This window comes from Entelurus aequoreus, linkage group LG10, assembly GCF_033978785.1.
Source record: "Entelurus aequoreus isolate RoL-2023_Sb linkage group LG10, RoL_Eaeq_v1.1, whole genome shotgun sequence".
Classification (NCBI taxonomy): domain Eukaryota; kingdom Metazoa; phylum Chordata; class Actinopteri; order Syngnathiformes; family Syngnathidae; genus Entelurus; species Entelurus aequoreus.
The window spans coordinates 71,195,496-71,222,995 of record NC_084740.1 but is presented as its reverse complement, the minus strand read 5'-3'; the positions used below and the strand labels follow the sequence as shown (position 1 = coordinate 71,222,995).

The 27,500-nt window shown below is 37.6% G+C and overlaps 1 protein-coding gene across 3 annotated transcripts in view; it reads right to left on the bottom strand.

Annotated features, from left to right (window-relative positions):
- LOC133658999 (ras-associated and pleckstrin homology domains-containing protein 1-like) overlaps positions 1 to 27,500 on the bottom strand; it is a 142,660-nt gene that overhangs the window by 6,699 nt on the left and 108,461 nt on the right. For 2 of the 3 annotated variants that reach the window (XM_062061587.1, XM_062061585.1), the window contains exons 10-19: positions 18,228 to 18,305; positions 17,592 to 17,666; positions 14,205 to 14,289; positions 7,600 to 7,721; positions 4,744 to 4,809; positions 4,505 to 4,648; positions 4,186 to 4,296; positions 1,022 to 1,120; positions 829 to 949; positions 593 to 726 (exon numbers count right to left, since the gene is read on the bottom strand). In XM_062061587.1, coding sequence (XP_061917571.1) covers positions 593 to 726; positions 829 to 949; positions 1,022 to 1,120; positions 4,186 to 4,296; positions 4,505 to 4,648; positions 4,744 to 4,809; positions 7,600 to 7,721; positions 14,205 to 14,289; positions 17,592 to 17,666; positions 18,228 to 18,305 — 1,035 coding nt within the window. The remainder of the gene's footprint in view (positions 1 to 592; positions 727 to 828; positions 950 to 1,021; positions 1,121 to 4,185; positions 4,297 to 4,504; positions 4,649 to 4,743; positions 4,810 to 7,599; positions 7,722 to 14,204; positions 14,290 to 17,591; positions 17,667 to 18,227; positions 18,306 to 27,500) is intronic. The other variant, XM_062061588.1, reaches the window with a different exon arrangement.

The following is a 27,500-nucleotide window of genomic DNA, read 5'->3' as shown; positions in this document are numbered from 1 at the left end:
CGAAAATGCATAATAAAGAAGGAAAAAAACATAATAGTCGCACTGGAGTATAAGTCGCATTTTTGGGGGAAATGTATTTGATAAAAGCCAACACCAAGAATAGACATTTGAAAGGCAATTTAAAATAAATAAAGAATAGTGAACAACAGGCTGAATAAGTGTACGTTATATGAGGCATAAATAACCAACTGAGAACGTGTCTGGTATGTTAACGTAACATATTATGGTAAGAGTCATTCAAATAACTATAACATATAGAACATGCTATACGTTTACCAAACAATCTGTCACTCCTAATCGCTAAATCCCATGAAATCTTATACGTCTAGTCTCTTACGTGAATGAGCTAAATAATATTATTTGATATTTTACGCTAATGTGTTAATAATTTCACACATAAGTCGCTCCTGAGTATAAGTCGCACCCCCGGCCAAACTATGACAAAAACTGTGACTTATAGTCCAAAAAATACGGTATGTATATATAAACATATTCTCAACGCATGCGCTTGACTTTTTTTTATTTTGTCATAAAGCTTTCCATCCTGTGTGTGTACGTGTGTGTGTGTGTGTGTGTGTGTGCGTGCACGCGCCTGTGTTACCTCTCCTCCTTGCGTTCCTCTCCTCCACGCGTCAGAGAAGATGGAGCTGACGGCGCTCTGCGAGCGGGTGTGGCCTGATGACGTCATCTCCGACACGCCGCTGTCTGAGTGGTTGGACTGCGACTCTGGCAGGTGAGCAAAAGTCGAGTGATTATCGCCGACATCGTCACATCACGAAGACGCTATTTGCGAACCGACCCGTGTTGAAAAGTGACAGGGGGCGGTACCTGGAAGACTGGAGGAGGAGGATCCCGACTTGATGGAGGAGGAAGAGAGCGAGGACCAGTCGTAGGCGGCCTCCGTCCTCCTCATGGCGTCCTGATAGTTGGTGTACAGCTGCTTCCCGTACTGACCACACACAAGTCACACAAATCAGTGCCTTTGGAGGCGGAGCCAGTCGTCACTTTTGTGCTCTCCTACTTTAGCGATGCGAATGCTGTTCACCCACTGCTGCAGGGTCCTGATGTCATCGCAGCACAGGTACTTGATGTACTGAGACTTCTTCTGGATCTGAGGGTGCTGCACGCACGCACACACACACACACACACACACACACACTAATTACTGATGATACAATATTGATGCATTTGTCAGGAACAAAAGCACTTAGACCAGGGCTGTCCAAAAGTCTTCAATTTGGCCCGTGACATGAATTTATTAAAGAATCTAACCCACAGGGAGATTGCATTCATTCTGATAGCCTGACAACTTTGATGCTGTCATTATGTCGACACCTAGTGGACAACGTAGGTAAGACCGGTCAATCACCTTTAAATTTACACTAAACATAAACTTTGCGCAGCATTTACTTATATGACCCAATGCAAAGAACCTTCCCTAGTCATGATGCAAAAAAACAACCCAACCAACACACATAGACACACATAAAACAAATTGCTCAATGAACATTGTGGATATTATAAAAAATTTCCATGCACCATAACAAAATTCAATATTACACCCATTTAAATCCATTGGAGTGCATGATGGGAAAAATGTAAAACACTCTCTCACTTATCCATGTATGGCGCATTTTAGCTGCTTGAGATTTCTGATTGATTACCAAACTTTAAGAAAATCGTCACGGAAATAAGGCAGAAGTCAAACTTTTACAATCTCTTAATATCCAAATATAGTTATTATATAGACTTAGACAAACTTTAATGATCCACAAGGGAAATTGTTCAACACAGTAGCTCAGTTACAATGATGGAAAGTGTAAGGATGGAAAGGACAATGCAGGTATAAATAGACCAAATATAGCAATATAAAATATAACATATTTACGAATATATAAATATGTGTACAGTATATTATATATACAGATATATTATATTATGTCTATAACATATATACAATATATAACAATTAACATGTACAATATATATCCATTGTATTAATATAATATGCACACACACACACACACATATAAAGACAATATAACATACATCCATAAATGTGGATGCATATACAAAAGTGCAATATATTTATCTGTACATCTATTCATTTATATCTGCACCTTATTGCTCTTTTATCCTGCACTACAACGAGCTAATGCAACAAAATTTCGTTCTTATCTGTACTGTAAAGTTCAAATTGGAATGACAATAAAAGGAAGTCTAAGTCTAAGTCATATTTATCTACATACACACACACATATATATATATATATATATATATATATATATATATATATATATATATATATATATATATATATACTGTATATATATACACACATGTATACATATATATATATATATACTGTATATATATACACACATGTATACATATATATATATACTGTATATATATACACACATGTATACATATATATATATATACATATATACACACATATATATATATATATACACACACACACACATGTATATATATATATATATTAGGGCTGCAACAACTAATCGATTAAAATCGATTATTAAAATAGTTGCCGATTAATTCAGTCATTGATTCGTTGGATCTATGCTATGCGCAGAGGTTTTGTTTTTTGTTTTTTTAATAAAAACTTTTTTTCTTCTTTTTTTTTTAATAAACCTTTATTTATAAACTGCAACATTTACAAACAGCTGAGAAACAATAATCAAAATAAGTATGGTGCCAGTATGCTGTTTTTTTTCCAATAAAATACTGGATAGGATAGAAATGTAGTTTGTCTCTTTTATCCGATTATTAATCGATTAATCGAAGTAATAATCGACAGATTAATTGATTATCAAATGAATCGTTAGTTGCAGCCCTAATATATATATATATATATATATATATATATATATATATATATATGTATATATATATATGTATATATATATATGTATATATATATATATATATATATATGCATATATATATATATATATATACATATATATATATATATATATATATATATATATATATATATATATATATATATATATATATATATATATGTATATATATATATATATATATATATGTATATATATATATATATATATATATATATATATATATATATATATATATATATGTATATATATATATATGTATATATATATATATATATATATATATATATATATATATATATATATATACATATATATATATATATACACTACCGTTCAAAAGTTTGGGGTCACCCAAACAATTTTATGGAATAGCCTTCATTTCTAAGAACAAGAATAGACTGTCGAGTTTCAGATGAAAGTTCTCTTTTTCTGGCCATTTTGAGTGTTTAATTGACCCCACAAATGTGACGCTCCAGAAACTCAATCTGCTCAAAGGAAGGTCAGTTTTGTAGCTTCTGTAACGAGCTAAACTGTTTTCAGATGTGTGAACATGATTGCACAAGGGTTTTCTAATCATCAATTAGCCTTCTGAGCCAATGGGCAAACACATTGTACCATTAGAACACTGGAGTGATAGTTGCTGGAAATGGGCCTCTATACACCTATGTAGATATTGCACCAAAAACCAGACATTTGCAGCTAGAATAGTCATTTACCACATTAGCAATGTATAGAGTGTATTTCTTTAAAGTTAAGACTAGTTTAAAGTTATCTTCATTGAAAAGTACAGTGCTTTTCCTTCAAAAATAAGGACATTTCAATGTGACCCCAAACTTTTGAACGGTAGTGTATATATATATATATATATATATGTATATATATATATATATATATATATATATATATATATATATATATATATATATATATATATATATATATATATATATATATATATATATATATACATACACATACATATGTATATCTATATATATATACATATACATATTTTATATATATAGATATATATCTTGTGTATATATTATATATATATATACATTTTAAATATACATCATATATATATGTACATACATATATATGTATCTTATATATACATAATATATGTACAGTATATATATATTATATAATATATATATGTGTATATAAATATATATAAGATAATTTAGAACAAATCCATTTGAATGCTTTTTAATAACCCACAAAGGAATAAAAATGAATGAAAGAATGTTGATGGGTGAGAAGTGGGAAGTGAGAAGTGAGGCTACCTTGAGCACCATGCAGAAGTCCGTGGGAGCTTTGTACTTGTTCTTGTAGTCTTGTCCGCTGTACACGTTGACGTGGTCCAGCTGGAGGAAACACACCAGGTCTCGGGACGCCTGCAGGGACGAGCCACACGTTAGATGGAGCCATGTTTGTCTATAACAAGTCTTTTATCATTAAGGGCCAGCTGCGAAGCAAGCGTACTTCTTACCATGCTAACGTCTCTTATAGTAACGTTAGCATGCTAACAATTTTGGCTCAGGGCGCAGACAGCAGGCCCATCAGAATTTGCGCGGGAATGTTCTAACGATTATTGTGACACACCTTGGCTTTGCCTTTGGGGACATAGTAGATTCCAGAGGCCCGAAGCAGGAAGTAGCGCTTCTTCCAGGACTTTTTGCCGTCCTCCTTCAGCCACAGCATGCCCTCCATCTCAGGCACGGACACGGAGCTGCCCCCGAAACACTCCTGGCACACACAGAGGTAAGAACGCCCTTGAGAAAGCTATTCATGTCCTCCTTCCACTAGATGGCGCACTTGGAAATGACCACAAGGACACCAACCTCCAGCAGAGCCTCTTTGTTCCTCTCGGCCATCTCGCACGTCTCCTTCCGCCCCAACAAATAGTTCTGCATCACACACAAAAAGCAGGTTGTAAACAAAATACAGAAGGTAAGGTTGTATTTTTTTTGCCTCATTCCTGTGAGAAACCTGCGTGTGACTGACACATTTGGGAGGACGAGCTGCAGTGTGCTCAAACAACCACTAGGTGGCATCTGTGAGCAGATCATACTGTATCATCTCTTTCTGCCTTCTTCTAAAGGCCTTAGTGGCCACATGCGTGGACAGCACCTTTTAGCTATTATTTCCAAAATTGTGTACACTACTGAATTGGGGTCTTAAGGCCGCTTATGTGGGCACTTATACTGCCATCTGGTGGTGTCAGAAGAGTATAACATACAATGGAATTTGTAAAAAAAAAAGTGTAAAAATAAGAATGAGCATGAAGTGCACGTTTGTTACTTATGGACTAAGTACATCATATCAAAAGATAATTCTTAGTTTTTATTCTAATTAGGGTCCAATAAGCCCACATAGCAAAGATAAATAAAAAAAGCATGTAAACAAACAGCTTGGAACTCAAGAGAATAGAATGGACTTTATTGTCATTACCGTATTACATTTGAACAGAAGTGTAGATAGAACATGTTAAAACAAAAAGTAAGCAAATATTAACAGTAAATGAAATAGTAGATTAATAATCACTTTTTACAGTTTGTCCCTCATATTGTTGACGAAATAATAGAATGATAAATGACACAATATGTTAATGCATACGTCAGCAGACTAATTAGGAGCCTTTGTTTGTTTACTTACTACTAAAAGACAAGTTGTGTAGTATGTTCACTATTTTATGTAAGGACTAAATTGCAATAAGAAACATATTTTAATGTACCCTAAGATTTTTTGTTGAAATAAAGCCAATAATGACATTTTTTTGTGGTCCCCTTTATTTAGAAAAGTATCGAAACACATATTGCTACCGGTACCAAAATATTGGCATGGGGACAACCCTAGTTCATAGTATCCATTAGTAACTCTATAGTAACTAGGAATCCTTAGTATGGATATAGTAATACCAGTGCAGTGAAGTGAGGTTAAGTTACCATGGAGACAACTGGTGACACCTAGCTAACATGCTGACACACTAAAGCAGGGGTCACCAACCTTTTTGAAACCAAGAGCTACTTCTTGGGTAGTGATTAATGCGAAGGGCTACCAGTTTGATACACACTTAAATAAATTGCCAAAAATAGCCAATTTGCTCAATTTACCTTTAACTCTATGTTATTATTAATAATTAATGATATTTACACTTAATTGAACGGTTTAAAAGAGGAGAAAACACGAAAAAAATGAGAATAAAATTTTGAAACATAGTTTATCTTCAATTTCGACTCTTTAAAATTCAAAATTCAACCGAAAAAAAGAAGAGAAAAACTAGCTAATTCGAATCTTTTTGAAAAAATTAAAAAAATTTATGGAACATCATTAGTAATTTTTCCTGATTAAGATTACTTTTAGAATTTTGATGACATATTTTAAATAGGTTAAATCCAAACTACACTTTGTTAGAATATATAACAAATTGGACCAAGCTATATTTCTAACAAAGACAAAACATTATTTCTTCTAGATTTTCCAGAACAAAAATTTTAAAAGAAATTCAAAAGACTTTGTAATAAGATTTAAATTTGATTCTACAGATTTTCTAGATTTGCCAGAATATTTTTTTTGAATTTTAATCATAATAAGTTTAAAGAAATATTTCACAAATATTCTTCGTCGAAAAAACAGAAGCTAAAATGAAGAATTAAATTAAAATGTATTTCTTATTCTTTACAATAAAAAAATAAATTTACTTGAACATTGATTTAAATTGTCAGGAAAGAAGAGGAAGGAATTTAAAAGGTAAAAAGGTATATGTGTTTAAAAATCCTAAAATCATTTTAAGGTTGTATTTTTTCTCTAAAATTGTCTTTCTGAAAGTTATAAGAAGCAAAGTAAAAAAAAAAAGAATTTATTTAAACAAGTGAAGACCAAGTCTTTAAAATATTTTCTTGGATTTTCAAATTCTATTTGAGTTTTGTCTCTCTTAGAATTAAAAATGTCGGGCAAAGCGAGACCAGCTTGCTAGTAAATAAATAAAATGTAAAAAATAGAGGCAGCTCACTGGTAAGTGCTGCTATTTGAGGCCAGCGGGCTACTCATCTAGTCCTTACGGGCTACCTGGTGCCCGCGGGCACCGCGTTGGTGACCCCTGCACTAAAGAGTTAGTTTGTACTCGGCCTGAAAGACGCTGACTCACCAAACTGCAACAGGTGACATTGTACAAGTACCTCAGTGTGTAGCACCTTTCACACCAATTATATGTTCTTTAGTGTGTGTTCATGTGGTAATAAAATGTAGTTGTGTATTAATAAAATATATTTGATTTAACAGTGAGTTGATACTGATGACTGAGTTGTCTCGGTGCCATATTCTGTTTTCTTACACTTCTGAGTATCACTTGCAAGTATGCCGTCGCCAAGAAGTAGTCTTTGCCATAAAAAGTTGACTGTGCCAGTCTTGCCTTATGTTGTGCACTACAAAGTGTTTGTACTCTAGGTATTGTACTTATTACACACCAGCTGTTTGATTGCAACATGCATCTTAGTTGCATCTTAGGTGTTGAAAATCGCCATGCAAAATCACTAATGCTAATGAGTAGCATGTATATAGCATCTCCAATGTAAATTAGCATTGAGCTAGCACATTTTTTGAAAAATGGAGCATCAGATTCATGTCAAATGATACCACCCCTACAAGGTAGCGATTCATGTCAAATGATACCACCCCTGGTCAGCCAGGTGACTCACCTGCGGGTTCTTGAACAGCGCGTACTTCTCTACCCGCTCCGTGAACATGAGGCGGTTCTGACTGTCTCTGGTCCAGTTCAGGAGGTTCTCCACCAGGTTCTCGTGATCCTCGAAGATGCGTTCTGAAAAGCAGAATATTTTTGGTAAATTTGCAGATTACACGTTTTCATGCCGATAATCCTGAAGAAAATCAAACATTGCATGTTTTAATGCATTACAGTACTCTATTACATTACTGCATTAGAGTACTGCATGTACTGCATTACAGTACTCTATTACATTACTGCATTAGAGTACTGCATGCACTGCATTACAGTACTCTATTACATTACTGCATTAGAGTACTGCATGCACTGCATTACAGTATTCCATTACATTACTGCATTACAGTACTCTATTACATTACTGCATTAGAGTACTGCATGTACTGCATTACAGTACTCTATTACATTACTGCATTACGAGTACTGCATGTACTGCATTACAATACTGCATTACAGTACTCCATTACAATACTGCATTACAGTATTCCATTACATTACTGCATTAGAGTACTGCATGTACTGCATTACAGTACTCTATTACATTACTGCATTACGAGTACTGCATGTACTCCATTACAATACTGCATTACAGTACTCTATTACATTACTGCATTGGAGTACTGCATGTACTGCATTACAGTACTCTATTACATTACTGCATTACGAGTACTGCATGTACTCCATTACAATACTGCATTACAGTATTCCATTACATTACTGCATTAGAGTACTGCATGTACTGCATTACAGTACTCTATTACATTACTGCATTACGAGTACTGCATGTACTGCATTACAATACTGCATTACAGTACTCCATTACAATACTGCATTACAGTACTACATTACAGTATTGCATAACAGTACTGCATTACAGTACTCTATTACATTACTGCATTAGAGTACTGCATGTACTGCATTACAATATTGCATTACAGTACTCCATTACAACACTGCATTAGAGTACTCTATTACATTACTGCATTACAGTACTCCATTACATTACTGCATTAGAGTACTACATGTACTGCATTACAGTACTGCATGTATTGCATTAGAATATTGCATTACAGTACCCCATTACAATAATGCATTAGAGTACTCTATTACATTATTGTATTACAGTACTGCATTACAGTACTCCATTACATTACTGCATTAGAGTACTGCATGTACTGCATTACAGTACTGCATTACAGTACTGTATTACATTACAGCATTAGAGTACTGCATGTACTGTATTACAGTACTCCATTACAATACTGCATTAGAGTACTCTATTACATTACTGCATTAGAGTACTGCATGTACTGTATTACAGTACTCCATTACAATACTGCATTAGAGTACTCTCTTACATTACTGCATTACAGTACTCCATTACATTACTGCATTACAGTACTCTATTACAATCCTCCATTAGAGTACTCTATTACATTACTGCATTAGAGTACTGCATGTACTGTATTACAGTACTCCATTACAATACTGCATTAGAGTACTCTATTACATTACTGCATTACAGTACTCCATTACATTACTGCATTACAGTACTCTATTAGAATCATCCATTAGAGTACTCTATTACATTACTGCATTAGAGTATTGCATGTTCTGCATTGCAATATTGCATTACAGTAGGGACGGCGTGGCGAAGTTGGTAGAGTGGCTGTGCCAGCAATCGGAGTGTTGCTGGTTACTGGGGTTCAATTCCCACCTTCTGCCATCCTAGTCATGTCCGTTGAGTCCTTGGGCAAGACACTTCACCCTTTGCCTCTGATGGCTGCTGGTTAGCGCCTTGCATGGCAGCTCCCTCCATCAGTGTGTGAATGTGTGTGTGAATGGGTAAATGTGGAAATACTGTCAAAGCGCTTTGAGTACCTTGAAGGTAGAAAAGCGCTATACAAGTATAACCCATTTATCATTTATTTACTCCATTACAATACTGCATTACAGTACTCCATTACAATACAGTACTCCATTACATTACTGCATTAGAGTACTGCTTTACATTAGTGCATATACTCCATTACAGTTCTGCATTATGCTGTGTTTAAAAGTCAAGTTGTGATAGCAAAATTGTTACATTGGATCATTTCCTGTGGGAAAAGGTCAGAGGTCACGATATGACAGGAAGTCAATCTGTCGCCCGGCGGCATGCTGCTGGAGCGCGCGGGTCTCCGTGAGTCGTGAGAGCCTGTGAAGGCTTCACGATGCACTTCCTGTTTCTCATTAAGGACTGGCTGGTACAGCCCTGAAGATGTGGGTTACATCACACACATCACTGCACATGAGTGTGTGTGTGTGTGTGTGTGTGTGTGTGTGTGTGTGTGTGTGTGTGTGTGTGTGTGTGTGTGTGTGTGTGCGTGCGTGCGTGTGCTTCAAAGACTGTTAAATGGAGTTGAAGCTGATATAGTACATTGTGCCCCCCTGAGGAAAGTGTGTACTATTCATGTTTGCGAGTACACATGGTGCGTTCAAGCACTGTGGGAAAATACTTTGTGAAGATTTAAGAGATATTCCCAAACGTCTGATCGTCTGATACTGTCATGCTGCTTCCAATAATACTGATACTAATACAAGTATTATTCTGACCATAAAAGGAGACATATGTTGTTCCAGAATGGTGGTGATACTGGAAATGTTGGTATCGATTTGCTACAAGGCAAATGATCTCCACTCTTCCTGATGTCATTTGGGGATTCTCAATTATTTTCTCTCACGCCCCCCCATAAAGGACAATATTTTTTTTACATCCCCCCCATTAAATTTTTTTTTTCATGCTCCCCTATTAAGGGCAACATTTTTTCACGCCTCAACATAAAAGAAAAAACATTTCTTGCCCCCCCCCCATAAAAACATGCCCATGAAGGACATTTTCTGTCAACGGACAACATTTTTTTTCACGTCCCCCCATAAAATACTATTTTTTTCACGCCCCCTATAGGACATAATTTTTGTCACGCCCCCCCCCCCCCCCCCCATAGAAGGCAAAAAATGTTAAGGACCCCCATAGAGGGCAAAACAAATTTAACGCCCCCCATAAAGGACATTTTTTTAAGCTAGTCATGAAGTAAATTTTTCATGCCCCCCTACAGAGAGCAACATTTTTTCATGACTCCCCCAAAAAGGACAACATGTTTTCATGACCCCCATAAAAGACACAATGTTCCATGTCCTCCCTAAAAGGGCAAAACCTTTTGCATGCCCCCCATAATAGACAACTTTTTTACCCGCTCTCCTATAGAGGGTAAAAAAAATTTCACGCTCTCCCATAAAAATATTTTTTTTACACCCCCCGTAAAAGAAAAACATTTTCTGTCATGCCCCCTATAAAGGCTAACATTTTATGTCACGCCCCTTGTAAGGAATTTTTTTTTTTCACGCCCCCCTACATAAAAGACAAAAAAATGTTCACGCCCCCTACAGAAGGCAAAAAAATGTTTAAGCCCCCCATTAAAGACAACTTTTTTTCACGCCCCCTCATAAAGGACAACATTTGTATTCACACTACTCATAAAGGACAACATTTTTCACGCCCCTCTATAGAGGGCAACATTTTTTTCATGCCCCCCCATAAAGAAATTTTTTCACATTCCCTTAGAGAGAGCAATATTTTTTTCACGCCCCCCAATAAGACATTTTTTGTATATTTGTATTTTTGTATAAAGGACAAAAAAAATTCACGCCCCCCATAAAGGACAGCATTTGTATTCACACTACTCATAAAGGACAACATTTTTCACGCCCCTCTATAGAGGGCAACATTTTTTTCATGCCCCCCCATAAAGACATTTTTTCACATTCCCTTAGAGAGAGCAATATTTTTTTCACGCCCCCCAATAAGACATTTTTTGTATATTTGTATTTTTGTATAAAGGACAAAAAAAATTCACGCCCCCCATAAAGGACAGCATTTGTATTCACACTACTCATAAAGGACAACATTTTTCACGCCCCTCTATAGAGGGCAACATTTTTTTCATGCCCCCCCATAAAGAAATGTTTTCACATTCCCTTAGAGAGAGCAATATTTTTTTCACGACCCCCAATAAGACATTTTTTGTATATTTGTATAAAGGACAACTTTTTTTCACGCCCCCTCATAAAGGACAACATTTGTATTCACACTACTCATAAAGGACAACCTTTTTCACGCCCCTCTATAGAGGGCAACATTTTTTTCATGCCCCCCCATAAAGACATTTTTTCACATTCCCTTAGAGATAGCAATATTTTTTTCACGCCCCCCAATAAGACATTTTTTGTATATTTGTATTTTTCTATAAAGGACAAAAAAATTTCACGCTACCCCATAAAGGACAGCATTTGTATTCACACTACTCATAAAGGACAACATTTTTCACGCCCCTCTATAGAGGGCAACCTTTTTTTCATGCTCCCCCATAAAGAAATTTTTTCACATTCCCTTAGAGAGAGCAATTTTTTTTCACGACCCCCAATAAGACATTTTTTGTATATTTGTATAAAGGACAACTTTTTTTCACGCCCCCTCATAAAGGACAACATTTGTATTCACACTACTCATAAAGGACAAAATTTTTCACGCCCCTCTATAGAGGGCAACCTTTTTTTCATGTCCCCCCATAAAGAAATTTTTTCACATTCCCTTAGAGAGAGCAATATTTTTTTCACGACCCCCAATAAGACATTTTTTGTATATTTGTATAAAGGACAACTTTTTTTCACGCCCACTCATAAAGGACAACATTTGTATTCACACTACTCATGAAGGACAACATTTTGCACGCCCCTCTATAGAGGGCAATATTTTTTTCATGCTCCCCCATAAAGAAATGTTTTCACATTACCTTAGAGAGAGCAATTTGTTTGTCACGCCCCCCAATAAGAAATGTTTTGTATATTTGTATAAAGGACAACTTTTTTTCACGCCCCCTCATAAAGGACAACATTTGTATTCACACTACTCATAAAGGACAACATTTTTCACGCCCCTCTACAGAGGGCAACATTTTTTTCATGCCCCCCCATAAAGACATTTTTTCACATTACCTTAGGTAGAGCAATGTTTTTCACGCCCCCCAATAAGAATTTTTTTTGTATATTTGTATAAAGGACAACATTTTTTCACGCCCCCCCATAAAGGACAACATTTGTATTCACACTACTCATAAAGGACAACATTTTTCACGCCCCTCTATAGAGGGCAACATTTTTTTCATGCCCCCCCATAAAGACATTTTTTCACATTCCCTTAGAGAGAGCAATATTTTTTCACGCCCCCCAATAAGAAATTTTTTGTATATTTGTATAAAGGACAACTTTTTTTCACGCCCCCTCATAAAGGACAACATTTGTATTCACACTACTCATAAAGGACAACATTTTTCACGCCCCTCTATAGAGGGCAACATTTTTTTCATGACCCCCCATAAAGAAATTTTTTCACATTACCTTAGAGAGAGCAATATGTTTTTCACGACCCCCAATAAGAAATTCTTTGTATATTTGTATAAAGGACAACATTTTTTCACGCCCCTCTATAAAGGACAACATTTGTATTCACACTACTCATAAAGGACAACATTTTTCACGCCCCTCTATAGAGGGCAACATTTTTTTCATGCCCCCCCCATAAAGAAATGTTTTCACATTCCCTTAGAGAGCAATATTTTTTTTCACGCCCCCCCCCCAATAAGAAATTTTTTGTATATTTGTATAAAGGACAACATTTTTTCACGCCCACCCCCATAAAGGACAACATTTGTATTCACACTACTCAAATTGTTGCCCCTCTATAGAGGGCAACAATTTTTCTCATGCCCCCCATAAAGATTTTTTTTTTACATTCCTCTATACAGAGCAATATTTTTTTCACGCCCCCTCATAAAGGACAACATTTTTTTCACGCCCCCCCCATAAAGAACAACATTTCTTATGCCCCCCTAAAGATAATGTTTATTTTTGTATCTGCATAAGTCAGGATAGTTCTTTACTAACACTAAAGATGCTATTACACTATTGCCTCTCACGCCCCCTTCCCCTCCCGACACTTCGTGGCGCCCACTTTTTAAGAAGCACTGCATCAAACGGACTGTTTGGAACTTGCTCGGTTACATTTTTATTTTATTTATCTATGTGCCAAGATATACACTCTCACGCCCCCCCCCCCCCCCCCCCCCCCCCCCACACACATATAATAGGACATCCTACTATTTGAGAAGCACTGCTCTGGTTGATTAGGACTATAATAACACAGGGAAATTATTTTATTCTAATCATTTTTTATACATTAATGCATCAATATAAAACAATGTATTAGTAAAAAAAAATATTATGAATAATTTCTGAAAAAAAATATTACTGCAAACTAACAAAAATGTAAATATTCAAATGTCAACTAAACAAAAATGTTTTTCTTGTGTCTATTTGATTACTTTCTCATGTTTTTCAGCTGTTATTTATAATAATACTAATAATAATAATTCCTACCCATTTGGACGTTTTCCCCTTTTTCAGCTGTTAAGTATAATAATATTTAATAATAATGATGATAATAATAATAACACAAATTCTTACCCATTTGGACTTCATTGATGGTTTCCACCAGAGACCAGTCTGGACTGTAACCACAGTGGGACTTCTCCAGCAGACTGTCCAGAACCTGGACCACAGGACATTAGCAAATCAACACTCAATGTATATATGCTTACATCAGGGGTGTTCACAGTGCGGCCCGGGGGCCGTCTTCAGCCCGCAGCTAGTATTTATTGGCCCCTCGACATGAAATCAATTAAATAATAAATAAGGTATATTAGATATGACACCAATGTTACATAAACCATCGACTGCGTTACTTGTCTTACATTTACACTTTGAACAGCAGGCTTTCGTAGTTAGTCAGCAGAGTGCAGAGCAGCGGGCCGGACTTGTCATACAAAAGTTGACATCAATATTATATAGAAATCAATTTTTCAATTTTGTTTTGTTAAAATCTCATTTGTCAAACGTTTTTACAAGTTTAAAACGATTGCGATGCTAAGTTGTGTTAGCATGTCAATGGGAATGTCCTTTGTATGTTAGCATTGAGCTAGCGACATAAACGCCAACCTTTATTCTTCATAGTTTATGCTTTATTCCATAATGTTGATTTAACACCATAACTACAGTACTTCATGTGTATATGAATGTACTTTAATTATATATATACTATATACATATTTAATATATATACACACACACACACTACTATTATATATACTATATATATACATATTAATATATATGCAGTCGTGGTCAAAAGTTTACATACACTTGTAAAGAACATAATGTCATGGCTGTCTTGAGTTTCCAATAATTTCTACAACTCCTATTTTTTTTGTGATAGAGTGATTAGAGCACATAATTGTTTGTCACCAAAAACATTCATGAAGTTTGCTTCTTTTATGAATGTATTATGGGTCTACTGAGAATGTGAGCAAATCTGCTGGGTCAAAAGTATACATACAGCAATGTTAATATTTGCTTACATGTCCCTTGGCAAGTTTCACTGCAATAAGGCGCTTTTGGTAGCCATCCACAAGCTTCTGGTTGAATTTTTGACCACTCCTCTTGACAAAATTGGTGCAGTTCAGCTACATGTGTTGGTTTTCTGACATGGACTTGTTTCTTCAGCATTGTCCACACGTTTAAGTCAGGACTCCTCCTTTTGCATTGTCCCATTTAGTCTCTGTAACGCACCAGTTCCATTGGCAGCAAAACAGGCCCAGAGCATAATACTACCACCACCATGCTTGACGGTAGGAATGGTGTTCCTGGGATTAAAGGCCTCACCTTTTCTCCTCCAAACATATTGCTGGGTATTGTGGCCAAACAGCTCAATTTTTGTTTCATCTGACCACAGAACTTTCCTCCAGAAGGTCTTATCTTTGTCCATGTGATCAGCAACAAACTTTAGTCGAGCCTTAAGGTGTCGCTTCTGGACCAAGGGCTTCCTTCTTGCATGGTAGCCTCTCAGTCCATGGCGATGCAAAACATGCTTGACTGTAGACACTTCCAATTCATTGCAGACCTGCTTTTTGGTGGTTCTCTAACCCATTTTCTCTCAGCAGCAGGTGATAGGTTGCGTTTTCTTCCAGATCGTGGCAGTGACAAAACTGTGCCATGCACTTTATACTTACGAACAATCGTCTGCACAGTTGCTCTTGGGACCTTAAGCTGCTTTGAAATGGCTCCAAGTGACTTTCCCGACTTGTTCAAGTCAATGATTTGTTTTTTTCAGATCTGTGCTGAGTTCCTTTGACTTTCCCATTGTCGCGTTTGTAACCGAGTCTAATGACTGCATCACATGAGCCATATTTAAATGTGCTCAGAGAAGTCAATAGGTGTCGTCCATCATAATCACTCACATGCAGTTAAGAGGCTATGACATGAAGCTAATTTAATTTAATTGTAACTTTTCTACATCACCAAAATTGATAGTGTATGTTTCTGTATGTATACTTTTGACCCTGCAGATTTGCTCACACTTTCAGTAGACCCATAATCAATTCATAAAAGAACCAAACTTCATCAATGTTTTTTGTGACTAACAAGTATGTGCTCCAACCACTCTATCACAAAAAAGGAAGAGTTGTAGAAATTATTGGAAACTCAAGACAGCCATGACATTATGTCCTTCACAAATGTAAACTTTTGACCACGACTGTATATATATTATTTATATATTTAACACACGCACGCACGCACGCACGCACGCACGCACGCACGCACGCACGCACGCACGCACGCACGCACGCACGCACGCACGCACACACACACACACACACACACACACACACACACACACACACACACACACACACACACACACACACTACTACTATATGTCATAATAATTGTATCTAAGTTATCACAAAACTCTGTGTTTCCATGAGTTCCCGGCGAGAGGACAAAAGCTGTCTTTGATCCTACCAAGCAAAAGGCTTGTAAAACTCCACTGTGTACGATGGGAAGCGACACAAAGGCGCCGGTTTCTTTGATGTATTGTAATCCACAGAAAGATTTTGTCTTGACCCGAGACCTACAAAGTGGAGAGGAAGCAGGACCGGCCCAAGCTCCAGGGACCTTTTCTTTGAACTGTTTTACGACCTTTTCTTTGAACTGTTTTACGACCTTTTCTTTGAACTGTTTTGTAACCAAAAGGCAGTGGCTGTTGACGACCCCCCTCCCTTAGAAACAGCTGTTGCCATGTAATCAGGGAAAGTCCAAATAAAAGAGGAGGCGTACAGACCGGGCTTTCTGCTCCGCTGCTCCCAGTCTGTGGAACGCTCTCCCTGACCACCTGAGGGCACCTCAGACTGTGGATGCTTTTAAAAAAGGCTTTTTTATAGATTTTTATAGATATGCATGCTGGTTCTAGCTGTTGGGCTGTTTCTGGTTTTATATTTTATTTGTTTTTATTATCTTTTATTATTATTATTACTATTTTTTATTTGTTTTTACACTGTGGCACTTTGAGGTTGTTTGCTCAACGTAAAGTGCTTTTTTAGAAATAAAATCTATTAAATTATTATTATGTACAATCTTTCGTCAGAGCGTGGTGACACTGTACTGTACAAGGGGTACAGGTGTACGCGTTTCTCCTCATTGAGCCACATTTTAATTCGGTCTGTTTGATTCCTTGCTTCTTGTCTTGTTTAATAGATGTCATCAGTGTTTGAACCTAACACTATATATACTATATCACTAAAACATGGACATTTGTCAAGACTAGAAGCAATGATTCATGTTTCCATTGATGTTTATGAGGAAGTCTGTGTCACTCTACCAACGTGTTACCATGTTCAACAACCACTTCAGTCCACTCTATTTACAGTTGATATAATATAATATAATATATATAGTTGATAATTGCATACGTCGTTAAGTCATTTGTGTAGCAGGTTTATTTGCTCGCTAACGTACCTGTCGGACCGTTTGTCTCTCGTCCACCATCATGGTCTTGGAGCTCTCGTCCGACAAATGTACGCGGATCACCAACTGTCAGGACAAACACCACCTGGATTACTGCAAATACCTACGATATTTTACCTGGCACTCGTCCAATCACCAGTCACCATCAGCAGGGACACGTTCACTGTCTTACAAAAAGTCGGAAAATATCAAACCTTTTCAAAAATGGATATAAGACACACTTTTCATATCTGGACTTTACTCTGCGTGTGTGTGTGTGTGTGTGTGTGTGTGTGTGTGTGTGATTGTGAGTGTGTAGTAAATCCAGGCAGTTAATCCAGCATCGCTCTTCTTTCCTCAGTGGGATTGAGGATTTCATTTGCAATGGTCATTATGCTGAGTGGTGTGTGTGTGTGTGTGTGTGTGTGTGTGTGACCCCAGCTGCTATCAACCAGAGTTTTTATTGTGGAGTCTCACTGACCTGACCCACATAGGCTGGACACGTGCAACACACACACACACACGCACACACACACTGTAGATGAAACAAAACAGTGCCATGTCGTTTCTACACCCCAACAATCCTCGTGTCAATCAAAGCTCTCCTCCATAGAGGTGTACCTAATGTTGTGTCCAGTGCAGACTCACCTTTTTCACCTGCGCCTCCTTGATCTTCTCCAGAGCAACACGGATGTTGTCGGCCTTCATCTTGGCCGCCTGCTCCTCCTGCGCACACACACACACACACACGCACACGTACACACACACACACACACACACACACGTCTCTGTTAACAAACGCACACACAATTAAACACTTCAAACCGACCTGACTTTTCCAGCAGGAATTCATAGTTTCGGTTTTGGGTCAAATATTCCGTGTCCAGAGTTGAAAAAAAACGTTCCGGAATATTCCAGCCTATGCCCAATTTAGCATCCTGACGTTGTCGTCACGGCAACCTTACAGCGCACAGCTCGCGCAGTCACTAAGTTAGCTCCACTTACTAAGCGACTTAAAAAACTAAACAAACAAAAAAGAACCAAAAAAAAGACATCTAGAAATACTTCCAGCAGAAGAGAACAGACCAAGCCAAAATAGGACAAAAACAGCTAGCTAAATTAGCGGTCCGGCTAGCTAAAGTAGTGGTCCAGCTAGCGTTGGCAGCTGACTAAGTCGACAAAGACGCTTCTTCATCCCGCCGCTTCCTCTCTGACTGACAGGATGGAGAAAAGAGAGAAAAGGAAAGAGAAAAGGAGAGAGAGAGAGAGAGCTAAACGGTGAGAGAAGGAGGAGGAGCCAAACCGCAGCAGAGTCAAGCAAAATGGCGGACAGGTCATCGTCATCCAGCACATGAATACTAATATTAAAGTTAAAGTAGCAATGATTGTCACACACACACTAGGTGTGGCGAAATTATTCTCTGCATTTGACCCCCTGGGAGGTGAGGGGAGCAGTGAGCAGCAGCGGTGCCCGCGCCCGGGAATCATTTTTGGCGATTTAACCCCCAATTCCAACCATTGATGCTGAGTGCCAAGCAGGGAGGTAATGGGTCCCATTTTTATAGTCTTTGGTACGACTCGGCCGGGGTTTGAACTCACGACCTACCGATCTCAGGGTGGACACTAACCAGAAGGCCACTGAACAGGTTCAGGAATCGAACAGATTCCTGAACGGGTTTTATTTGGGGGTATATGGGCTTAAATGGCTCTTTGTATGCTGAAGGTTGCCGACCGCTGTACTAGTACTATCTACTTATTACTACTGCACCGCTACAAAAACACTTTCTGAACATGTGAGAAGATAACAATGCACAGTTGTAGACCACCACTACGTATCCAACTGGTACTTGTCAATATTTTTATGTCAAATTATGGGATTTTTTCCTGGAAAAGAAGGAATTTTACACTTTTTATTGATTCTATGTATTTTATTTTATGAGAACAAATACAATACTTACGTATTTATATGTGTCGATATCTACAAAACCCAAAACCAGTGAAGTTGGCACGTTGTGTAAATGGCAAATAAAAACAGAATACAATGATTTGCAAATCCTTTTCAACTTATATTCAATTGATTAGACTGCAAAGACAAGATACTTAACGTTGAAACAGGTCAACTTTGTTATTTTTTGCAAATATTAGCTCATTTGGAATTTGATGCCTGCGACATGTTTCAAAAAAGCTGGCGCAAGTGGCAAAAAAGACTGAGAAAGTTGAGGAATGCTCATCAAACACTTACCGTATTTTCCGTACGATAAGGCGCACCTAAAAACTTCCAATTTTCTCAAAAGCTGACAGTGCGCCTTATAATCCGGTGCACCTTATATATGGACCACTATTGAGCCACAACAGGTCTCGCAACTACGGGATGCATAACTTAACCCCAGCCTCTACTGTAGCGTCTATTCTGTGCGCCTTATAATGCGGTGCGCCTTATATATGAACAAAGTTTTAAGATAGGCCATTCATTGAAGGTGCGCCTTATAATCCGGTGCGCCTTATAGTGCGGAAAATAGGAAAATACGGTATTTGGAACATCCCACAGGTGAACAGGCTAATTGGGAACAAGTGGGTGCCATGATTGGGTATAAAAGCAGCTTCCATGAAATGCTCAGTCATTCACAAACAAGGATGGGGCGAGGGTCACCACTTTGTCAACAAATGCGTAAGCAAATTCTCCAACAGTTTAAGAACAACATTTCTCAACCAGCTATTGCAAGGAATTTAGGGATTTCACCATCTACGGCCCGTAATATAATCAAAAGTTTCAGAGAATCTGGGGAAATCACTGCATGAAAGCGATGATATTACAGACCTTCGATCCCTCAGGCGGTACTGCATCAAAAAGCGAAATTAGTGTGTAAAGGATATCACCACATGGACTAAGGAACACTTCAGAAAACTACTGTCAGTCACTACAGTTGGTCGCAACATCTGTAAGTACAAGTTAAAACTCTAGTATGCAAAGCGAAAGCCATTTATCAACAACACCCAGAAACGCTTTGCTGGGGCCGAGCTCATCTAAAATGGACTGATGCAAAGTGGAAAAGTGTTTTGTGGTCTGACGAGTCCACATTTCAAATTGTTTTTGGAAACTGTGGACGTTGTGTCCTCTGGACCAAAGAGGAAAAGATCCGGATTGTTATAGGCGCAAAGTTGAAAAGCCAGCATCTGTGATGGTATGGGGGTGCATTAGTGCCCAAAACATGGGTAACTTACACATCTGTGAAGGCACCATTAATGATGAAAGGCACATACAGGTTTTGGAGCAACATATGTTGCCAACCAAGCAACAATATCATGGACGCCCCTGCTTATTTCAGCAAGACAATGCCAAGCCACGTGTTACAAAAGCGTGGCTTTGTAGTAAAAGAGTGTGGGTACTAGACTGGCCTGCCTGTAGTCCAGACCTGTCTCCTATTGAAAATGTGTGGCGCATTATGAAGCCTAAAATGCCACAAAGGAGACCCCCGGACTGTTGAACAACTTAAGCTGTACATCAAGCAAGAATGGGAAAGAATTCCACCTGAAAAGCTTCAAAAATTGGTCTCCTCAGTTCCCAAACGTTTACTGAGTGTTGTTAAAAGGAAAGGCCATGTAACACAGTGGTGAACATGCCCCTGTGCCAACTTTTTTGCAATGCGTTGCTGCCATTATATCTAACATAATGATTATTTGTCAAAAAAAATTAAGTTTCTCAGTTTGAACATTAAATATCTTGTCTTTGCAGTCTATTCAATTGAATATAAGTAGAAAAGGATTTGCAAATCATTGTATTCTGTTTTTATTTACCATTTACACAACGTGCCAACTTCACTGGTTTTGGGTTTTGTACATTAATTTGTTTGTGTGCGTTTTTCTCTGTCGAGTGAGAGGGGTGTGGAAGGTAAAACAAGATGGCGGATGATCATAAGAGAGATATTTATCACATTTTGAGATCACAATGTATTTTTAGCCCATAATAGCTTGACGTTATTGTGCTAGCTTGTTGCTAACCAGGGACTAGCTAGGTAACAAAACAAAAGTTTGCTACGCGGTTCCTTGATATACAGTTACATGTACCGTATTTTTCGGAGTATAAGTCGCGCCGGAGTATAAGTCGCACCGGACGAAAATGCATAATAAAGAAGGAAAAAAACATATATAAGTCGCACTGGAGTATAAGTCGCATTTTTTGGGGAAATTTATTTGATAAAAGCCAACACCAAGAATAGACATTTGAAAGGCAATTTAAAATAAATAAAGAATAGTGAACAACAGGCTGAATAAGTGTACGTTATATGAGGCATAAATAACCAACTGAGAACGTGCCTGGTATGTTAACGTAACATATTATGGTAAGAGTCATTCAAATAACTATAACATATAGAACATGCTATACGTTTACCAAACAATCTGTCACTCCTAATCGCTAAATCCCATGAAATCTTATACGTCTAGTCTCTTACGTGAATGAGCTAAATAATATTATTTGATATTTTACGCTAATGTGTTAATAATTTCACACATAAGTCGCTCCTGAGTATAAGTCGCACCCCCCGGCCAAACTATGAAAAAAACTGCGACTTGTAGTCCGAAAAATACGGTATGTGTTCCGTGATAAATGTAAATATATAGTTAATTTGAGGTCACGGTATTTAGCTTTAGCAGAAAGTGACTTTGTTAGCCGAGCTAGAATGCTAAGTATGCAGAGTTTGCACTAAAGTAAAACCAATGGACTTTTAATCAAAATAACCCGTTTTTATTGATCCCAATAATACGTTATTTTAATCTAAATAGACCGTTTTATTTAACTAGAAAGCTTCATAGAAATTTGGTAACAAAAACGGTTGGCTCCCTTGAGAAGAAATACATGTACAATTAGCAGCCGCACTTAGCATTAGCGGCTAAGCTACTGAAAATACCGGAGTCTTACATAACTATTGTGCTTTCAAGGCAAGAATAATACAAATAAGCAGGGATTTATTAGGCTCAAAAGTCCTGTCAGGGATTTAATGTGAGAAAAATTATTACGCAACAACAATAAGTACGGATTACACGTCGCATCCTTTCTAAAAAGTGGTGAATAATTACGATAATGAAAAGCATCGGGAGTGTTGGCTAACGCGTCGCATTGTTTATGTAATGTTCCCAAAGATACGTTGAGTATTGGCCGATGCCGATGATGATCTGATAACAGGAAATGTGGAAAACACTGACCTTAGGACAAAGGTGTATTGTCTTTAAATTGAAGTGGAGTGGTATTTTTTTTTTTTAAAGCGACACCTGGTGGTTAGAGTGATTTTATTAGGTATCAGGTCACAAATGTAGCCAAACAACGGCAGAAAGCAGCTGCGATGCACCGATGTGTGTGTGTGTGTGTGTGAGAGTGTGTGTGTGTGTGTGTGTATGTGTGTATGTGTGTGTAAGTGTGTGACACTGACATAGAAACACGGCACTAAATATAGCCAGCATATTGTAACGCATGAAACAAGTGCAATGACGAGACTTTGTCAGTGCAGGAATATGAGAAAATAATCTGAGAGCTTAGTGCTCGAAAGGAAAAATGCTTTTTAAGCCGTTATTAAACAAGTAAGCTCAGTCAGGAAGAGTATTGAATGTGTCAAGTTTTAAAGTCAGAATAAAATGCAACTTTTCATTACAACAAGACACTGGAAAATATTACTACCGTATTTTTCGGACTATAAATTGCACTTATTCAGCCTGTTGTTCAATATTCTTTATTTATTTTAAATTGCCTTTCAAATGTCTATTCTTGGTGTTGGCTTTTATCAAATACATTTCCCCAAAAAATGCGACTTATACTCCAGTGCGATTTATATATGTTTTTTTCCTTCTTTATTATGCATTTTCGGCCGGTGCGACTTATACTCCGGAGCGATTTATAGTCCGAAAAATACGGTAATAAAAAAAATCTTTGAAAAAAGTACAGCATTGTATTAAGTACATTGTTCTCTTGTAACAGTCTTTTTTTTCTTTTTTATTTAAATATACATTTTTTTATGTAACCTTTATTTAACCTGGAAAAAATCCCATTGAGATTGAAAACTTCTTCTTCAACTGTAATTTTACAAATTTTTCCTAAAAAAGTAAGAGTTTATGCTTGAACTTGACATTTTTCTTATCACATGTAATTTGCTGTAAAAAGGTCTTATTTTAAACACTAAAACTCTAGTTACAGTATGAAAACCACTTCTCTCGTTTGAGACCACCACCAACTTGAAATCCTCGTCTAAGCCCTAAACCTAGTTGGAATAAAACTGCTTCTTTTGATTAAAATGATGATTGGGATCAAGAAAACTGATTGTTTGATCAATATCCATCCATCCATCTTCTTCCGCTTATCCGAGGTCGGGTCGCGGGGGCAGCAGCCTAAGCAGGGAAGCCCAGACTTCCCTCTCCCCAGTCACTTCGTCCAGCTCCTCCCGGGGGATCCCGAGGCGTTCCCAGGCCAGCCGGGAGACATAGTCTTCCCAACGTGTCCTGGGTCTTCCCCGTGGCCTCCTACCGGTCGGACGTGCCCTAAACACCTCCCTAGGGAGGCGTTCGGGTGGCATCCTGACCAGATGCCCGAACCACCTCATCTGGCTCCTCTCGATGTGGAGGAGCAGCGGCTTTACTTTGAGCTCCCCCCGGATGGCAGATCTTCTCACCCTATCTCTAAGGGAGAGCCCCGCCACCCGGCGGAGGAAACTCATTTCGGCCGCTTGTACCCGTGATCTTGTCCTTTCGGTCATAACCCAAAGCTCATGACCATAGGTGAGGATGGGAACGTAGATCGACCGGTAAATTGAGAGCTTTGCCTTCCGGCTCAGCTCCTTCTTCACCACAACGGATCGATGCAGCGTCCGCATTACTGAAGACGCCGCACCGATCCGCCTGTCGATCTCACGATCCACTCTTCCCTCACTCGTGAACAAGACTCCGAGGTACTTGAACTCCTCCACTTGGGGCAGGGTCTCCTCCGCAACCCGGAGATGGCACTCCACCCTTTTCCGGGCGAGAACCATGGATTCGGACTTGGAGGTGCTGATTCTCATCCCAGTCGCTTCACACTCGGCTGCGAACCGATCCAGCGAGAGCTGAAGATCCTGGCCAGATGAAGCCATCAGGACCACATAATCTGCAAAAAGCAGAGACCTAATCCTGCAGCCACCAAACCAGATCCCCTCAACGCCTTGACAGCGCCTAGAAAGTCTGTCCATAAAAGTTATGAACAGAATCGGTGACAAAGGGCAGCCTTGGCGGAGTCCAACCCTCACTGGAAACGTGTCCGACTTACTGCCGGCAATGCGGACCAAACTCTGGCACTGATCATACAGGGAGCGGACCGCCACAATCAGACAGTCCGATACCCCATACTCTCTGAGCACTCCCCACAGGACTTCCCGAGGGACACGGTCGAATGCCTTCTCCAAGTCCACAAAACACATGTAGACTGGTTGGGCAAACTCCCATGCACCCTCAAGGACCCTGCCGAGAGTATAGAGCTGGTCCACAGTTCCACGACCAGGACGAAAACCACACTGTTCCTCCTGAATCCGAGGTTCGACTATCCGGCGTAGCCTCCTCTCCAGCACACCTGAATAGACCTTACCGGGAAGGCTGAGGAGTGTGATCCCACGATAGTTAGAACACACCCTCCGGTTCCCCTTCTTAAAGAGAGGAACCACCACCCCGGTCTGCCAATCCAGAGGTACCGCCCCCGATGTCCACGCGATGCTGCAGTCTTGTCAACCAAGACAGCCCCACAGCATCCAGAGCCTTAAGGAACTCCGGGCGGATCTCATCCACCTCCGGGGCCTTGCCACCGAGGAGCTTTTTAACTACCTCAGCAACCCCAGCCCCAGAAATAGGAGAGCCCACCACAGATTCCCCAGGCACTACTTCCTCATAGGAAGACGTGTTGGTGGGATTGAGGAGGTCTTAAAATACATTCTATTGATTAATAAAACAATTTGTTGGGATCATTAAAACTGGTTATTTACATCAATAAACTGGTTATTTTGAATAAAAACACTTATATTTGGGATCAATAAAACAGGTTATTAGCCTAGGATAAATAGAGCTAGTTTTTAGATGAATAAAACAAATTATTGGAATTAATAAACCTAGTTATTTTGATTCTTAACTGGTTATTTGGGTCATTAAAATTGGCTACATGGATTAATAAAACCTATTATTTTGATGAATAAAACGGGTAATTGGATGAAAACAACTGATTATTGGGATATACAGAACTGGCTATTTTGAACAATGAAATTGGGGTCAATAAAACTAGTTATTAGGATCACTAAACTAGTTATTAGGATAATTAAAACAGGATATTATATCAATAAAACTAGTTATTAGGATAAATAAAAGTAGTTAGTAGGATCATTAAAAGTAGTTATTTTGGATCAATAAAACAGGTTATAAGGATTAATAAAACTAGTTATTTTGGATCAATAAAACAGGTTATTAGATCAATAAAACTGGTTAGTTGAATCAATAAAACTAATTACGATCAATAAAAGTAGTTATTAGGATCAATAAAACTGGTTATTTGGATCAATAAAACAGATCATTAGGATCAATAAAAGTAGTTATTAGGATCAATAAAACTGGTTAGTTGAATCAATAAAACTAATTACGATCAATAAAAGTAGTTATTAGGATCAATAAAATTGGTTATTTGGATCAATGAAACAGGTCATTAGGATCAATAAAACTAGTCATTAGGATCAATAAAACTAGTTATTAGGACCAATAAAACTAGTTTTTAGGATCAATAAAACAGGTTATTAGGATCAATAAAACTGGTTAGTTGAATCAATAAAACTAATTACGATCAATAAAAGTAGTTATTAGGATCAATAAAACTGGTTATTTGGATCAATAAAACAGGTCATTAGGATCAATAAAAGTAGTTATTAGGATCAATAAAACTACTCATTAGGATCAATAAAACTAGTTATTAGGACCAATAAAACTAGTTTTTAGGATCAATAAAACAGGTTATTAGGATCAATAAAACTGGTTAGTTGAATCAATAAAACTAATTACGATCCATAAAAGTAGTCATTAGGATCAATAAAACTAGTTATTAGGATCAATACAACTAGTCATTAGGATCAATAAAACTAGTTATTAGGACCAATAAAACTAGTTTTTATGATCAATAAAACGAGGGGTAGGCTATACTACTAAGACGTTTTGTATCATATAGGATATATGTTAGTAAAATATGTTCTAATTTAACAAAGGGAAGTCATTAAAAAAATATCACATGACAACAAAACGCATCAATTAAATTAAGTCCTTTAGTAGCTGTGCAATTATAAAAGGATGTTGCTGAATAGACGATGAGCGTAATATTTTTTATTTCTGACTGTCCAAAATATTGACACAAACACGTAGGACGGAGGATTCCATTGAAGTTAATTTGGTGTCTTTATTACGAAATGGTTTTTTTGACACTGAATTTATGTAACAGTTTTTTGTTTCTGAATTTTGTGAATTGAATTAATTATTTTACTTCTAATTTGTAGACAAATTCGTCACAGAAAATTCAGTGTGTAAAAATTCAGTCTAAAAAAATATCACATGACAACAAAACACATCAATTGAATTAAATCCTTTAGTAGCTGTGCAATTATAAAAGGATGTTGCTGAATAGACAATGAGTGTAATATTTTTTATTTCTGACTGTCCAAAATATTGACACAAACATGTAGGACGGAGGATTCAATTGAAGTTAATTTGTGTCTTTATTACGAAATGTTTTTTTTAATACTTAATTTATGTAAGAGTTTTTTGTTTCTGAATTTTGTGAACTGAATTAATTATTTTACTTCTAATTTGCAGACAAATTCGTCAAAGAAAATTCAGTGTGTAAAAATTCAGTCTAAAAAACCATCACATGACAACAAAACACAT